Genomic DNA, 17,842 nt, shown 5'->3' with positions numbered 1-17,842 from the left:
AAAGTCCATAATCTCAGAGGACTTTATTTAAATTGGATTAAAGAAGTGTGACAGCTTTAAAGCCAGACTGTTGAAGACAGATTTGGTCACACTTGTTGAATGCAGCGTGTAGTGGAAAAATGATTGTTTAGCCAAGCAAGACAATCTTTACCTCGCTTGCCTGAAAATAGCTCTGCTCATAAAGTCAGTCATGACGGACATTTCTTATACATAAAAAAAAAAATACTAGGATACTTTATAGAGTTTTTATATCTTATAGTATTTTTCTTTATAGAGACTGATCCTTGCTGGTTTATCTGTTGGTGTATCCTAATTTTATCAATTTGAATGTAATTAGTTTAGGTCCAAATTTAGATATAATTCTTGGGTAACCACAAATTAGCACCAATATTAAGTTGTGACATTGTAATATGTATTTGTGACATTAAATGCTATAATCACCTGTACTTTTGGGACAATAGTGTGTTTTTTTTGGGAGGTGTCTCATTACACAACTGTTTCTTTAAGGGAGGTAAGTAAGTCCTCTGTTTGCAATGTTTCTCGGTTCAGCACAGCCGATTCCGATAACTTTAGTTAAGCAAAAGCCTTTTAATCAGCTATCGATGGAAATCAGCTGTGCTGAAGCAGGGAAACCTTTAAAACAATGGCCCTCGAGGACAACCTAAAAATGAGGTTGTGGAACGGTGTTGAGCTATTCTTTAATTACATTCTTGAACTGTACTTCTCATTTAAGTTGTACAGGCTGTACATAGTAAACAGAAGGACATTGGATGTTCAGTTTTAAAAAGTGGTAAAAATTGTGTCCGTGTTTTTAAATTTGGTTGTTCAGAAATTATCAATGAGTGGTTCTCCTCAATATTTCCAAAACATTTGAATATCTAGTTCTGGTAAGTGAGGAAAAAGTGTTGTAGCTCTTTTCAGCATGGCAAACAATAGGAAGATCAGTACTGTGTTTTGGTGGTTCGGGTCGCTATATTGTGTCATTTTAGCATCCATGCCCCTTAGTGCGTCCACACAGACAGAATTTCTGCACTGCGCAGCTGGGAAAATTTTTAACTACGGAAAAACCACTCCTATTGGCAAGGCTTTGCAATTATAAACTTCTAGAGACTGGGCAGAACAAATACATGACACAGCCTGTGTCTAAATGTCTGCCCTTTATGCCATTTTTTATGAGTGTCCAAATGTTTAGTAGATGAAAAAGTAGTGGACTCACTTTCACACAATGCACCTTGAAAGTAATGTCTTTGTGTGGCATCTATGGTCAGTAGAAGAGCAGATATATCCCAGAATGCTTTGCAAGAGCTCTCAACGCAAAGAATCATAAGATTAGTTTTTGGGGAGAGAGAGAAGATGCCACAGACTCCATCAATTATATACTATTCTTTTAATAATTAGATTACATTTTTTTATTGCTCTTTAGATATTTTATTCTCAAAGTAACGCAGGACATTCATAGCTGCATTTTTAATGGAATGAGGGATTGTGGAAACAGCCACCTGACACACCTTTCCATAAACTAACATGGTTCCCTTAATTTCCCCTCTTCCCACCTTTTCTTAGTACTTTATTTCAGTGTTTCCTTCCTGCCAGGTTTTCCTTTCAGAAGAGACAGAATTGTTCCCGATGGCACAATAACAATGCTCCGCTTCATTCAGGTTTCCAATATCTAACACCAGTGAAGCCAATGTGCTGGTGGGCAAATGTTAAAGCCATCAACTAGTTCATGTCTGTGGTTCCCAACACAGACATCACAAAGTAATATTCTCACGGGTTCTATAATGAAGCTGAGGAAAGGATTGTGGTTCTATACCAGCTTTCTCCTTGGGGATTTGCATCTGTCTTTAAATGTGGTGGGAATGCCTTTCAACCAAATAAACTATTTGTCTTTTAACTTTACTATCAGCTTGTGGAAAGTTGAACATTTTCTCATATGCCTTGTTTACTTATTATGATCTCAATTTTTATGTTTTGCAAGTGATCCTAGTGCTTCATCTAAATTAACAGGGTGGGCATCTATTATGCATGCATTGATGCTAGTGAACTTCTCCTTAGAGCCAACCAAAACCCATGATGTCGCCAAGAAGTTTAGATGAGCTTTAAGGCTTTAAATCACTTTATGTGCATGGGAAAGAGGGATTGCAGAGGGCAGTGTTTATTAATTTTGTTTTAAACTTTAATTAGATAAAAAGCCCATAAAATTATGTATTATTTCTGTTTAATCAAGCAAATACCTAATTTGGAAATATTTAAATTATATGAAATATACAACTTAATTTACTTAAATAGAAAAATTATTAAGATGTGAAAACTGACTGTAAACTCTGTAATGAGTGGTCCTAGCTTTGGCAGAAAAAACTGTCCCAAACTTCGGCTTAACGCACATATATCTGTGTCTAGTTGAGAAAGTAAGAATGATGGCTTTATATTTTTCTTACATTTTTGTCAAAGATTTTCAGTGTTTTTTATTTTTCTGTTTTTGTTTAGAGATTGAATTTTATATTTTATATGGCAGTTAACGAGCAATAAAAATAAATTTGCATCCCAAAACAAACAGTTTAACATAATCATCAGGAACTTAGAGCAACTTTGGAAGGAATGTGACTTTCAAGACCTAATGCTGATTCATGCAAATCAGATTTCTTCACAACTTGGAGCAATTTGAGAAGAAAAGTGACTTGCATGAATCAGCATTAGGTCCTGATATCTGTGAGAACTGTTGAATAACAGAGAATAGTTTACCTCAAGAAAGAATTTATTCTGAAGCTGTTCTGATGTAGAATTTCATTTGATTCATGTGGAAACATGAGTTGGATCAAATCTCTCTCTGCCCCACCTAAAATCAGCTGCAGAATAAGGACATGATGTAAAAGAAGACATTTTTACTGTAATCCTGTATTTTTTTTGACAATTAATGTCAGATATTTAATAAAAGCCTGATGAAATTATGTAAACATGAAAAAGGAGGAGTTTCAATGGAGCAGCTGACAGCTGCACACTTCACATTAAATGACAGCACTTAGCTTGAGTGTTTCTGCCTTAACTACCATCTTTCTTACTCTGACATCACTCTGACTAGGATCCCTTTAGATATTAAAAACAACCTGAAACACCTTCAACTTTTGCCCTTTTAATACATTTTTTAAATTAAGAATGGTGAACTATAAGCCTTTGGTCTGCATGCTTATGCTTCTGTTTATGCTTTTGTGTGGGTAATTGTTGCACAGTTTGTCCCAGAAAGCTGGATTCTGTGGTGCTTTGATCAGGGCAGAGTACCCTCGCTAATCCGCTTGAGCTCTGGATGTTTGCCGAGGACACACCAACTGTGATTTAAAAAAAAAAAAAAAACTGTGTACGTTTGACCAAAAATTTATGAAATAGTTCAAAATTGTATATTGAAAGCAGCTGACATAAAACTGTGATCATAAATTTGCATCTGCTCAAAGTGTCACTTTTGATATCTTAGTGGTTGAATTTGTAATAAAAGTTTGGGTGTTGCTGAGAATAATCTTTTGCAATTTTTATATAGCAGTTTAATACTTACTTTATGTAATGTTCACCTGGTTTTGCCCCTCTGTGGCGGAAATAGAGGCCAAATCTTGGATTTATATTTTAAACAGAGCCGCAGGACATCGACACGCATTTAAAACTGCAGATTGTCATGTCTTGGTAATTGCTTCAGAAGCTTCTCCCTTGCTCCTAGCCTATTGTGTTTGAGTACTACTGAAATAGACAGAAAGATTTTATGTGAATCCAGCTGATGAGCTGGGAGGCTACATTGAAAAGATGGAGAAATTATGAGAAGAAATTAGTTTGGCAGGGAGGGAGAAAAAAAAAAGGAGGGAGCTACTTCAGCTTTTATGACGACCCTCCCTGCATTACATCACTGAGATGTTTAGGCACTGATTACATCGCCCAGCTGGAAAAGAGGTTTGCGTCTGAGAGATGATGTCATCAATAGCCAATCAGAAGACCTGAGAGTTGGTACAGTCTGGCCAGCTGCAGAGATGAAACGGCTGCTTTTTCTTTGAAAATACATTTTTGTCATGCTGCCCTTTTTTCGTTTGGTCTTTTCCTTATATTGCTTTTATGTCTCTGATTAAAACTCTTTTTATATATCACATCTTGCTCCTGCCACTGAAATTAGGCAAAAACATCACTAGCTGACATGAAAAGTAAAGCAGGATATCTAAATATAACTATAAAGGAAATGATTAACTAATTTAATAACTAATAAAGGTGGGGAGTTTTGGCTCTCCCTATAAATAGACCACAGTTGACTATTAACAGTGCCAGTAATACCTTTTATGGTAATGTCCAATGTTAACATTTCATACATTGGTAAATTATGTTATCGTCTGATTTGGCATCTCTCCCTGTTGTAATGGCTGCCATTAGAGAGAGGAACACTTTAAAAGAGACAAGAAAGGAGTAAAAGAAAACTCCTGAGTATTTAATACTACTTATAGACTTTCTTCTGTCTATTCTTTGTTTTAATCCTTTATCCTCTTCTGATCATAAAAGTCATTTAGGAGGGTTACTGTTTGTTTTTGTTTTTCTATGCTTTCAGCCTACCTAAACTATCTAACTAAACAAAAGAGATGAAATAATTTATCTAGATTAAAATTGCTCATTTGAATTCTGCCAAAGGCATTCATGATATGTGTCTGCTACCTCCAGAATTTAAATAAAAAGGTTTACTTTTTTATGTTTGCAAAATCAATTTAATTTTGTCTTCTTACTTAAGATTTTGACAGCTTTAAATACTTTTTTTGCTCATTTGTTACAGTTTTTGCTTAAAGAAATAGACTATAGATGTCCCACTTGACAACTATATAGTGTCTCCAAAAATCTGACACACACGTCACCAACTTCTCATCTTTCGCGGCTTTCTCCACGGCGTGCTGGTCAATTATTCTCCTCATGATAGGTCACCTCGCAGGTAGTTTGTAAGATGGATCACCTGTTTCGCCTGGAGCTCGAGCGCAGCTCGTGGCTGTTCACTGAGCGAGGGGATTGGTTAGCTTGGCTAATAGAGTTGTTCTTATAGGTGCATCCATGTCAGCACGTCACTTTTGATGTGGTAATTTTACAGTACGCCTATGCAGGTTGGAAGGCTGATTCGTTCTTGACCCCAGATATACATCTGCACCAGATAACATCCGCGCTAAAATATGAAGGTGAAGGTCATCATTGGTATCAACCCAGCTCCCAACTCAACAATGAGAATAGATTAACTGCAATATTTTTTTCAATTTTTTACAATTTTAGTTGCAGGGTATGCAGCCACAAAGAAGGACAGAGAAAGTTTCAGCTAGCATTCTGATCCATGAATGCAAGCAGAAGTAGAACCTTTTATGCACAAAGCTTACAGTAAAGTCCTGAGACAATGGACCCTGGACAATCATTCTTTTAAGGTCATTAAAAAACTAAAACCTTGAAGTGACACATCTATGTAATATTAGTTCAATATAATTGCTATTTAGATTTCAGGCAAAATCAGCACTAAGCATCTTTAAAAATAGATAATTTGAAGCCTCACAAAAATAAATAACTTGCTCAATTTGTTGCTACTTCTTAGGGCTTACATTGCAGTCTGCTGTTGGTTTAGCCAGATAATTTAATATAATGTCAAATTAAGTTGAAGGTACAAATTCCTGATCAAAGTACAGAAAGACCCTGAAGCAATTTCACTTCTGGTTTCGTAAGATAGAATAAGTCACATTGTGCCTTTCATCTCCAATCCACATTCTCATGACCTGATGCTAGCCTTTGTATTGTGGCTCAAACATGGTAAAACTATTAGGATCCACAGAAAGTCATTGAATGTAGCCACTGCCATGGGAAAGCTGTAACATTTTTTTGCTTTTCAAATCTTGTCAACAATGAAGCTTTTGTTTCTTTTTTTTCTATTTCCACTTAAAATTGATCACCTACATTCTTATGGTCTCATTAGAAAGTTTTACAGCTTCTCTATGGGAAACATATAATCCACTACATCACAATCCATGCTAATTTTATGCATCGGGGTATGTCCCTTGTCCCTTTGAGTAAAACTACCAAACTGTTCCACCTTCAGAAACCTTCCAGTCATACCCTCTATCTGCTCCACAGACTTGTAACTTGGATACAATCCATGTGGCTCATTGAGTCCCACTCATATACATTAATGCAGGAGTGCACAGTCAGAAGCACACAGCGAATGAACAGCACACATAGAGGATTTTACAGATAAAGACTGGGGACAGAGGCAACAGTGTTCTCAGGAGTGGATCCCTCCCTTCAAGGGGGTCCTATTTCATCTCCCACCACCTGCATCACTTATCAGCCCCAGCAGCACTCACCTATCTCAAGCAGGGCCTCGTGCAGCCACTCAGCTACATCTGCTCCACTCGAACACACAAAACTGGCCCTGATTTATCTCGTTAGCGGATATAAAGAAGTTCAATGCTAGCTGAGGCAGTAAAGTTTAAAACAGAAAGCCACACTGTGAGTCTTCTGGTTGAACAAATGCTGAATTGTGGTTTTGAATACTGGAGTTGTGAGTTGGTAATAACCGCCGCAGCTGATTGCTCCTGGCTTGCATGCAGAGTCGAATGAAGAGGGCGAGATATGAAGTGCAGCAGGAAAAGTGAGCGACACATGATTGACTGGCTGCAAAGTCTGGGCCTTAAGCTGCTTATCACTGGGAGGGAGAGTCAATTGCAGCGCAATCACTTTTTAACAAACTTGTGAGAAAGCCGGCATATTAAAAGGGACATTTAAACCGAGGCGTCGTGCAGGATGAATGCGCAGTTAACTTACGGTAGCAAAGGAAAAACATTTCACTCATTTGCATAGGACTGCAATTACAACATACCTTTTTTCTCCTGTCTTCCTGAAAGTCTTAAATGCATGATTTATTGCAAATCTTTAAAACTCTTCAGCATTAAGCAAACATCATCCTGTATTTGCTGTTATGTTGAACATGCTATCCAGAATTGCACCAATTGCAATTTTTAAGCCAGCTATATTCTAACTCGAAGAAATTGAATTTTTAAGTTTCACATCACCTGAAAACCGTCTGCTTCTTATCCAAATCCTTTCTGTTTACCTGGTGCTTTCCTTTTTGTTCATGTCTATCATGTCAGTTGACATAGAAGCTTGCCAAAACAGATAGGAGATATCTTATCATCACACACACACTCACATAAACAGAATTGCCAGATTTTTTTTCTCTGTCAACCCTGCGTACAAATCCATCAGTCTTCCACAGACATGCATGTAGAGTAAAGCAATCATCACCCCGCACTGCAAAAAAATTTAATCTAAATAAGTCATTTTTTCTTGCAATAAGTGCATTTTTTCTTGAATTGAGGAGGTAATTGAGACACTTTGTCAATGGAACAAGACAATTTACATTTCAAATAAGAAAACACAATTGCATTGTCTTACTTCAAGTGCATATTATCTAATTATCTTATTTTAAGACTTAAAATACTCATTCCATTAGCAAATTATCTTATTTACCTACTCACATTAATGGTAAATACACTTAATTTAAGACATTTTTTTCTCACTTTTAGATGGTTTTTGCAGTGCATCCAGTTTTGAAGATCTGGTAGTTTTCCTTAGAACCTTCATTAAATGTCCCAAAGGAACAAGCTTCAAAGATTACATTTCTTTACAAATTGAATTATCTTTTGTACACATGTGGTGTTTACATTGGGTACTGTGTGTGTGTCACATGATAAAGCACATCACTGGATCAGATGACATATATTCATTTTAGCCATACATTATCAAGTTAAACTTTTCAAATGCTGGACGTTTTTACACTTTGTCAAAGGCTACATCAAACTTCATTCTTTTCTATTGGATGTTTGCGTTATAGACCAACTTAAAGGAGTGGAATAGTTTCAAGTAACTTTAGACTTATACTTAGACTAAAGGGTGAACCAAATACTGTTTTCTATCATTTTGCAAAAAATGGTAAAAAAAATAAATGGTCTTTACTTTTGGAGATTTATTAGCTCCAAGGAATGTCTGAAATTTCATGATTACGGAGGCTGACTGTAAGGAAATGACGCGTACTGCTCATGCGCTCTTTGTTAGCTGAGAACTAAACCGAGGCAAGACCTAGTGAGGAGCTAGTACCAGTTTAGCGCAGTTTGTTTGTGTCTGGTGATGTCTGGTTCAGTTTGTGTGCCATCTTCACTTAACAGTTATTTCGGTTATCGTGCTCGGAACAATCTCGGCGCGTTTCAAAAGGGTTGTGTAAATGGAGCTATCTACACATGTACTGATTAACTAATGTAAGCAACACTAGTGCCCGGGGCACTCTGACAGAAGGGAGGCTGCCATACAATTGGGGTGACTGGGTTATCTGATCAACAACAGCACGCAAAGCAGGTGAACTGTCTTCACCAAGGACACAAGAACTGAGACAGATGGAGCAACGGCTTGAACCGACAAACCACTGGTTACAGAAGGGCCCCCTAAATTATTTTGTAAGCACTATAGCATGCTTTTGTGAGTCAGCACTTTTTTTGCTGCCATTAAAGCTGCAATTTATTTGTGGCATGTTTTTATTTGCACTGCATACTAATAACTAAATGGTTTTGCATAATAAACCAGGGAGCTTTATTTAGTTCCATTGATCTCCCCTGTTCCTGCTGTAGAGAAGCATCCAAAAGCCACGACCTCAGACACATCCTGCCCACATCATGATGCTGCTACCACCATGAAGGGATATTTTGTTCAGGGTGATGTGCGGAGTTAGTTTACACAGCAGATGACACTGTTGCTAAAACGTTAAATTTATCTCTAATCTGACAAACAATGTTTTATTTTTCTTTCCCTTCTTATTTATAAAATTCTTCGAGTTAAGATTTCACATTAAAGTAATTATATTATAATTGATGTTTGTTGTTGTAACATAATAAAATGTGGAAAAATAAAGACTTGCATATGCCTTTCTTTAAATATACTATTATTAAGGCTGTGTTTTTTATAGTTAGAAAGTTTTGGGTTTTTTTTTTTTTTTTTTTTTTGTTGATTCCCTGGCTGGATGCGCTTGGTTGAATTTTTAAACAGATCTTTCACACTGCTGAAATTAAATTAACTGCAGCCAGAACACATCTTATCTTTTATCCAGGAAAAGACCAAATTCCCTTTGGTAATTGCAGTGCTCATGGGTTTAAAGTGATCAAGCCAGAGCGAGGAGGATTCTCCAGTAAGTTTTTAGAGACACAGAAGGAAAGGGAGAAAATATTTCCCCTTTGGCTCCTCTCAATGTCTTCCTGGTCACAGCTGTCTGTAATGTCGCCCTTCCCCTCCCCTTTAGAAGTTTGCTGTTGCCCCAGCGAATGTTGTCAAGGGAAACTGGATGACATCCGAGCCGATGGCTGGATTGGTTTACACCTACTCTGGCCTATGACTTAATGAAGTGCACACACTGCAGGAGATTACTGACATACATGTCCACAGTCACAGCTAACACAAAAAGCACACTGACATACCAGTTGAAGAAGCAGCAATTAAAGTTCTCGTAAATAAATGACAGAGGAAACGTTTAAGACCTTGTTTTTAGTCTGATGAGTGGGAGACATTCTTTGTTTGGTTTTATTTTGACCACAAAATATTGCATAACATAAATGGGGGACTTTCCACAGCACCCCCTTGTGGAGAAGGGAGATGCAGCTCATTCTAGAAGCAGCTACTTTTGTGTTTAATTAGAGTGCCACAGGTAATTACTCTGGATTTGTCAGGTGACAGAGACACAGAGAGGAGCTTTTATGTATTGTTTTTACTGTTGATGCAGCTCTGAGTTGGCTCTAAACTAAAGCAAGAGTTGCACAACCTATCTCCCTCCTCCTCTCTATTTATTTTGGTGGTGGAACAAAGTAAGACAAAGACTGAGGGGGAGAAAGATTGATGATTTGCAAGCCCATAACCAGTGCTTTTACATGTATTATTTACTTTTGTAAGTAATGTAAACAAGCCTTTATGACAACTCACATAGACAGAGTTTAATCACTTGTCTGTCTACTAGGAAGGATGCAAACTTTGCTCCCTGCTCAGATATATAATCAACCACTCAAGGGGAACTCCGCCAGGAGGCAGAAAACAGAAAAAAATCAATTACTGCTGCCAATAGTGTTATTTATCACTCTGTGGATCTCTTTTTTTGTCTTTAAGTAGGCTATATCTACTCCTTTGAGCTATACTGCTCACTGGTTTCTCCCATGTTCTGACTCTCACATAAACCCACCAGATCACTGTCTTTAAATCATCTTTTGGCCTAGTGCCTTCCTGTTAATGCGGGTATGTCAGGGCAGAAAATCTGGAAAGGCCTCCATATCTGATTGCACACACTCTGATACTGATACACACGCTTTATCTTAACTTGAAAAATGACTGCACTGACAGCATGTCCCACAGAGATTAGGTCGTCTTTAAGTTTTAGATATAGATACCCCAGTGATCTTAGTAAAAGGTTTGCTTCAGAAGTATGCTAAATGGAATAAGCAGGTAATATCCTAACTACAATAATTCTGTTGGCCTCTTCATGTAGCATTAATCCTGCTTGATCTTTGCAGCTCAAAGCCAATCAAACTATTACCAAAAACTTCAATCTAAAAAAATTTAATACAAAAACACCAGAACGTTTTACGTAAACTCTGTTTCATACTCCTTTTAACCATTGCTCTATTTGCAAGTTCTGGTTATTCACAGAAAATGGACACATTCAATTTACCTTAATGGCCATCATGGATATTCCTGAATTAAACATCAACTAAATACACCGGGTGTCTGCTCACTGAGTAGTCCATTTTGTACAATATAAGGGTTGCAACTTAAGGAAACAAACAGATAACAACTTAAAGGCTAAGGCTGGTCCTTTGCTTGTTTGATGCACTCATGAGAAAAGATCTGCTGAGATAAAATAAAAGCCTTCATTACTTTAAGGAAAAAAGAAACCGCTTTGATCATTGAGGATAAAAAAAACTCATGAACAATAGTGATCAGCAGTGATCTAATAAATAACTAGCATTCAGATATAGCGGCCCACTCACCTTCCATTAAACTCCAACAGGTGGGTTCATATGTCTAATTACAAATCTCCACACATATTTTATTTAACTGTTATATGTTAATATGTTAATAACCATATAGAAACCATATAGAAAAAAAACTAGAAATAAAACTCTGGTCTGCAGCCACTCTTCTCATCATCAGTACACCTTCACGCCTTCATATAAACATCCTCCCTCTCTTCTAAACGGTATCACTCCTCCGCCCCTTCTCCACCTTCATCTCACTGGACTCCCAACAGGTCCCCTCTATCTCAAGCCTATGTTCCACCACCAGTGTCAGAAGCCAGGGGGAGGGGGTAGACATCTCTAATCTACACATAGCAGGTTATACAGGGCTGAATTCAGCATCAACGTCTTCTGCCAGGGTCTCTTAATCATTTCTTGATGGCAATAAAATGTTCTAATTGCCCTAAAGGGTTGATTTCTAAACCCAAACAAATGAACAACTATTAAATGACCAATTTAAAGCTCCTACTGTTTAATTAACTCATGACTCAGCAGATCACATAATGCATAGAGAAAAGTTAGAGTTCATACAATAGAGCCAATAGATAGAACGAAATAATATTAAGATTCTTTTACAGCATAAACTTAAAACTGATTTTAAAAAATCGGAATATGCCATCCATCCATCCATCCATCTTCCTCCGCTTATCCGGGGTCGGGTCGCGGGGGCAGCAGCTTAAGAAGGGAGGCCCAGACTTCCCTCTCCCCAGCCACTTCTTCCAGCTCTTCAGGAGGAACCCCAAGGCGTTCCTAGGCCAGCCGAGAAACATAGTCTCTCCAGCGAGTCCTGGGTCTTCCCCGGGGCCTCCCCCCTGTGGGACGTGCCCGGAACACCTCACCAGGGAGGCGTCAAGGAGGCATCCTAAACAGATGCCCAAGCCGCCTCAACTGGCTCCTCTTGACGTGGAGGAGCAGCGGCTCTACTCCGAGTCCCTCCCGTATGACCGAGCTTCTCACCCTATCTCTAAGGGAGAGCCCAGCCACCCTACGGAGGAAACCCATTTCGGCCGCTTGTATCCGCGATCTCGTTCTTTCGGTCATGACCCAGAGTTCATGACCATAGATGAGGGTAGGAACGTAGATCGACCGGTAAATCGAGAGCTTCGCTTTTTGACTCAGCTCTCTCTTCACCACGACGGACCGGTACAGCGCCCGCTTCACGGCAGACGCTGCACCAATCCGCCTGTCGATCTCCCGCTCCCTTCTTCCCTCATTCGTGAACAAGATCCCAAGATACTTAAACTCCTCCACTTGGGGCAGGACACCCCCCCTGACCCGGAGAAGGCACTCTACCCTTTTCCAGCTCAAGACCATGGCCTCGGATTTGGAGGCACTGATCCCCATCCCGGCCGCTTCACACTCGGCTGCGAACCGATCCAGTGAGAGCTGCAGATCACGACCTGATGAAGCCAATAGGACCACATCATCTGCAAAAAGCAGAGATGCAATCCTAAGGCCACCAAAACGGAATATGGAAAATTCTTAATTATTTAGAATCTCAATTTCTTATAGAAGGTCATATGAATGTTCAATTGTTTAAGGAGCCATTAGGCCATAAAACAATACTTGTAGTAAAATTGTTTTTTAATGAGAAAAGGTGGCCCAGGAAGTAATTTGATGCAAGGCAAACATCTCACTTTGTGAAATAAAGATATCTAAGAATTTGAGTTGAATTTGTCTCATGTTTAAAGGAAGGGGAAAGGGTACCTAGACGGGAAGTGAAATCTTTCCTTCAGCAGATGTTTAAGTTATGTTTAAGTTAGGAATTTTGGAAAATGTGATCAGGCAGCATTGCTTTATGCAGCTGCTTCCTTGGAAAGAAAATCAGTGAGTTCTCACGGGAAAACACTACAATTTAGTGCTGTATCATGCTGTATCTGTTAGCTTCAGTGTGTTTTGGTGGGTTTGGGTGGAGGACATTACATGTAACAAATGGAGAACAGAATCTGGTGATCTCAGCCAATCATAAGAAAAAAACCTAGGAGAAAATAGGCATGAAAGTGAGAAAATATGTTGTGTTTGTATGTAATTCATCCATTATTGTGACCGCTTATTACCTAATGGGGTCACAGGGAGGAATAGAGCCTGTCCCAGTTGTCAATGGGCGAGAGATGGGCGAGAGATTGGGTACAGCCTGGATGTTTCGCCTGTCCATCGCAGGGCTACACAAAGACTGCAAAAACAAACACGCACACTCACTCCTTAGGGCAATTTGGAATGGCCAATCAACCTAACATACAGGTTTTTGGCTGGAGAGCCTGGAGAAAACCCACTCAGACACAGGGAGAAGATGCAAACTCCACACAGAATGGTCCTAGTTCCCCCGGGACTCGAACCCAGAACCCTCTTGCTGTGAGGCGGTGGTGCTAATCACCAAACCACTGTGCCGACCCGGCAACCATACATTTAAATTAAAATATAGATAACTTAACTTTTTAAAAAACATAACTCTTTATGGATTATTATTATTTTTTTATTATTTTATTTTTTGCATTTCTTTTTTTTTTTTGATTATGAAATTGTTTTATAATTGGAATGGAGTTTTACCAAATACTTTGTTGTTTGGTGCTGGAAAGAATGGGTGTTTTTGAAGAAAAAAAAATGTAATCTCTACTTTGGTTGAAATTAATGTCAAAGACTAAGTAAAATCCTGATGAACGTCAAGCCTATAAAAATGTATATTATTGCTCTTTATTTAAAGAACTCTTCTCAAACATCCTAATAACAGATTTAAAGGAGACCATCACAACATCAAAATATAAAAACAAGCAATAATGAATATATGATTATCAAAGAACTATTTAATTTTTTTGATCAATTAAAAGTTTCTCTCTTCTTTTAATTTGTGCTGAAATCATAGTATGGTGTACATAAGGGATTCATTACTCAAACCTGATTTGGATTAATATGAACTGTATGTGGATGTGTATTAATCTAAATGTGAACCTTATTTATGATACAGCTCCATGTAAGGTTATCCAATTTCCGATTACTTACACAAAATTAAAGCTGTTTTTATACCAAAGAGCCATTATTGTTTTCATGGCCTCGGGGAATTGCCATGTGAGCCCAGCTTTTATTGGACACAACAGATCTTTGTATGCAACTGCATAGTTATGGGACAGTAATAGCAGGGGAGAGTGGGCGTGTGCACACTGAAGCATTCCTCCATAAATAAGTGACAGACAGAAAGTAACTGCAAACAGAAGAAGTGCCCTGCTGTTCAATGAGCAAACCCCCCATGCTGTCTTTCAATCCAGAGGGCCATCATTTACTCAACGCCGGCAGCTGGGCAAAAGAGAAGTACATTCTTCAGACACTTTAGCTTGACTTAATTCACTTCAAGTCTCTTGTGACAATCTAAAAGGTGGATTTTTTTTTTACCCTCTGTGGTCTGGAGTGCTGAGAGAAAAAGAATTGCAGCCACACAGGTTGTCAGGACCTAAGGTTATAATTGTTGGTTTTTGGGGAGCTTCTTTGATTATAGGGTTGGATTTGGAAAGACTGACCTATTGGTTTAGGATGATGTATGTGTCTTTGTCAGGACTGAGGAATTTTGACACATAAACACTTTTGGAATCAACTTACATAAATCTGGTATCACATTTTTGTTATTATCGGCCTTTAAAAAGTTTAGTTTATCAAAGATTTGCCAAATATGAAATAATTATACTTTTTCCAATCATCTGGTCACAAATAACACTGCATAAAATCAGTTCTTCACTTTTTAAAAATACCTTTCAAAATCAGTTTTAAATGGTCTAATTTGATTTGTAACATTTGTAGGCCTGTGAGCAAAGAAGGCATGACAAATCTTTACACATGCTGGCTAATTGGATGTTAAAGGCAGCTATTGCTTTTCAGACAAAACCTTTAGTTGGAGTTGGCCTATTTACAGTAATATGATTTTTTTAACAAAATAAAAGATCACTAAGAGCTGCATTTATGGAATATAAGCAATTTGTAAAAGAATACAACAACAACACCCATTATTTTTCTTTTAAGGGATGGGGAATCATTTAATCTCTTAAGTGATCATGATCATAAGTTTTTTATTTTACTTTAAGAGTGTTAACAAAGTCTTTAACTGGAAAAGTTTTCACTCAATTTTAGCTAACTGCTATCTTATTGGGCTACAGTGGGCTAGAAATTGAGAAAGGCATAAAAGTCCTGAGGTGAGGGAGGATTTTAATGATGAAGTAATACAATATGTCATAATACATTAGTGATACTGTAAATTTTTAAAATACAAAAATATATATTGCAGCTTCCTGTCGTCAGTCATGTTTAATTATTTATTTATTTATATTGGAGGCAAAAGCAAACTGTGTGTTAGAGAGCAGGAACTCTGGAAACCTATCCCAGATTAAAATGAAAATACAAGCTTTACAAAGTTCACATTTAAAACTTGAAGTCTTGCTTTTTCTTACTCTCTTGCAGCCCACTGGAAGCACAAAGACAAGTCATTTGAAATATGCTTTCTCTTCAGATAGCTTCTACATTATTTGTCTTCTTTCTAAAAACCTTGCTGACACTGAAAATCGCTCGCTTTGGTTCCTCTTAAATCTGTAGAAGCATTGACAGCTTATACTGGGAGAGCATAAGTGCATTCACTGATTAGACAAATATCAGATGTTTCATTTTAGTCCAGCCAGGACCAGTCATGCTGAAATTTGTCTGGCTTCATTAACCAGCATCTGTTGATCAGCTATTCTGTCTAGGCTCAGGACTTATAAAGGTAGAAATTTTTAATTTACAATCAATGTTATCAGCATTGCATCAGCTTCACAGTTTAACCAAATGACACAATCCCCTGTGGCCTGCTAATTTTTTGCAGTTTATGAGTAAGTCCCCTGAGCATGTGGGTGGATAAAAGAGGAAAGTTTGTCTCCATGTGTTAGACATTACAGGTCAGCTGCTGCATTGTGTTTTTTTCTTCATCCATTCACCCAAGCAGTTTCGATTACACGGACCACTAACTGTCTCATTGATCCTCTCACGTTTTCATGGTAAAATCACGTTACTTAGTTCATTATTCTGGTACATTCAGACTGGGTCACTTTACATCAGCAGCTGCAAAGAAACTGACTCACCCACAGATGCAGACCCTCCCTATTAAGTCGAACAAACTGTAGGTAACAGTGTAAACTGATTGGTAAACAACTTTGCCTGCAGGAGTGAAGCATGTCTTTTTAGGTCCTGATTGAATACTAGCACCGCATATGCAGAGTAGTCTGCAATGTGTTTCAGAAGTAGGTTGTGACACATTTGGATGCGTTCTAGCATCTGGTGGGCCCCCTCAGTATAGACAGAAAACTTAATGAGAGACAGCCTGCAGACAGAACCCTGATAAAGAACAGACTGCGACTAAATGTGAGCGGGTTTATGTGTGTCAGACGGTCTGACACCTGTTAGGCTTTGGGTTTATGGAGACGATAGTATTTTTTCCTCTATATCTCCATTTTTTTCCACTTTGCATTCAGTCTGTGATCACTCTGAAACAGGAGCAGAACCTTTAGCCTGAGGGGCATGGGTTCTGGTCGCTCATGAGTTCAGGAATGCAGTTGACTTTCTAAATCCCCACTAGTCTATCCTGGGGCAGAGGGGCAGGGCCTATCTCAGGCTCTCTTCTTTTCCATGTGAGCTACATTTGGAATCTCTATCAAGCAGCGTGTCGATCCTCCCGGCTTGGACTTTTCTAAGAGGTTGATTTCATAGAGAATGGAAGAAATTACTGATGAAGCCAAAGATTGCTCACTTAGGGAAGGTAATGAACTTTCTGATATGCCTCCCACAAATGGATTCACATCCCTTAGAGTGTTTGAGTGTTTTCTTTCTGCTGTGAGTAATTTTGTAAGCAGTGGGGAAAGTGTTTTGGGAGTTAAAAATAGTATTGGAGTACCTGAGCCATGCTGTGACATGAGAAGGGGGTTTGGGTCAATGATGTAACAACTCTTTGCTCTTTTTTTATATACATACCTGCTTTTGCAATAAACAAAAAAAAAATTATATCTAAAATTATATCTAAAACTCTCGGGCTCCATGGGTATCACAATCGTAAATGCTTCAATAAAAGCCAGCTGGACTTTGTTCTTGTTTCTTAAGGATATTTTATATCTGATATGAAAGGCTTCTGCATTTCTGACAGACTCCAGTTATTACGAGGTGTCTAGTTATTGCAGCTGCTAAACCTACAGCAAGATTACCTCATTCTCAGCACCAAAGAGTCTCAAAGGGTAAGACTTGAAAATTAAAGTCTTTCCTACATTTGTAGTACACTGTGTGCTTTAAAACTTTCTCAGACAGAAAAAAATGCGGAAACTTGCTGGAAGTTCTTCATTCTGCTGTGGATGGACTGAACTCTGCAAGAGTTCCTTTATTCTACCCTCTAAAAGGTACAGGTTGTACCTGTATACAAAACAAGAAAGCAGATGATTTCACCGTATTGTATTTGTTTAAAATTCCATTTTCCCCCACAGCACTTGTCAAGGTATCCTCGGGCAAGACATCGAAGGCCCGATCTGCAAATAAGTGTGTGAATGTGTGTCTGAGTGCGTTAATATGGCTTTTAGTGTAAAGGCTATTGAAAAGTGCTACATAAAAGCAGTCCATTAACCAAAGCAGTCAATTTCAACCAAAAGCAGAGTCAAGGAAATGTTCCTTTGGCTATAATGATATGAAGGTGCTTGCATTAGTCTCTTGCAGAAGCATCTGTCCAACTGTCTCAGAATTTCATTATTCAGAAACGTCTTCTATAG

At 38.3% G+C, this 17,842-nt stretch overlaps 1 protein-coding gene across 19 annotated transcripts in view; it reads left to right on the top strand.

Moving 5' to 3' along the window:
- Positions 1 to 17,842, top strand: part of si:ch211-285f17.1 (sickle tail protein homolog) — a 155,799-nt gene that overhangs the window by 64,146 nt on the left and 73,811 nt on the right. Inside the window, exon 1 of one of the 19 annotated variants that reach the window (XM_038288996.1) lies at positions 16,707 to 16,851. The exons of the other annotated variants lie outside the window; for them this stretch is intronic. Within the exon in view, the coding sequence (XP_038144924.1) occupies positions 16,806 to 16,851 (46 nt within the window). The 5' untranslated portion in view covers positions 16,707 to 16,805. Of the gene's footprint in view, positions 1 to 16,706; positions 16,852 to 17,842 lie in introns of those variants that run through there. 19 annotated transcript variants of the gene reach the window in all.

The sequence above is a fragment of the Cyprinodon tularosa genome, unplaced genomic scaffold (genome assembly GCF_016077235.1).
Source record: "Cyprinodon tularosa strain WSP-4 unplaced genomic scaffold, ASM1607723v1 ctg260, whole genome shotgun sequence".
NCBI classification, from domain to species: Eukaryota; Metazoa; Chordata; class Actinopteri; order Cyprinodontiformes; family Cyprinodontidae; genus Cyprinodon; species Cyprinodon tularosa.
This window is presented reverse-complemented; position numbering and strand designations above follow the sequence as displayed.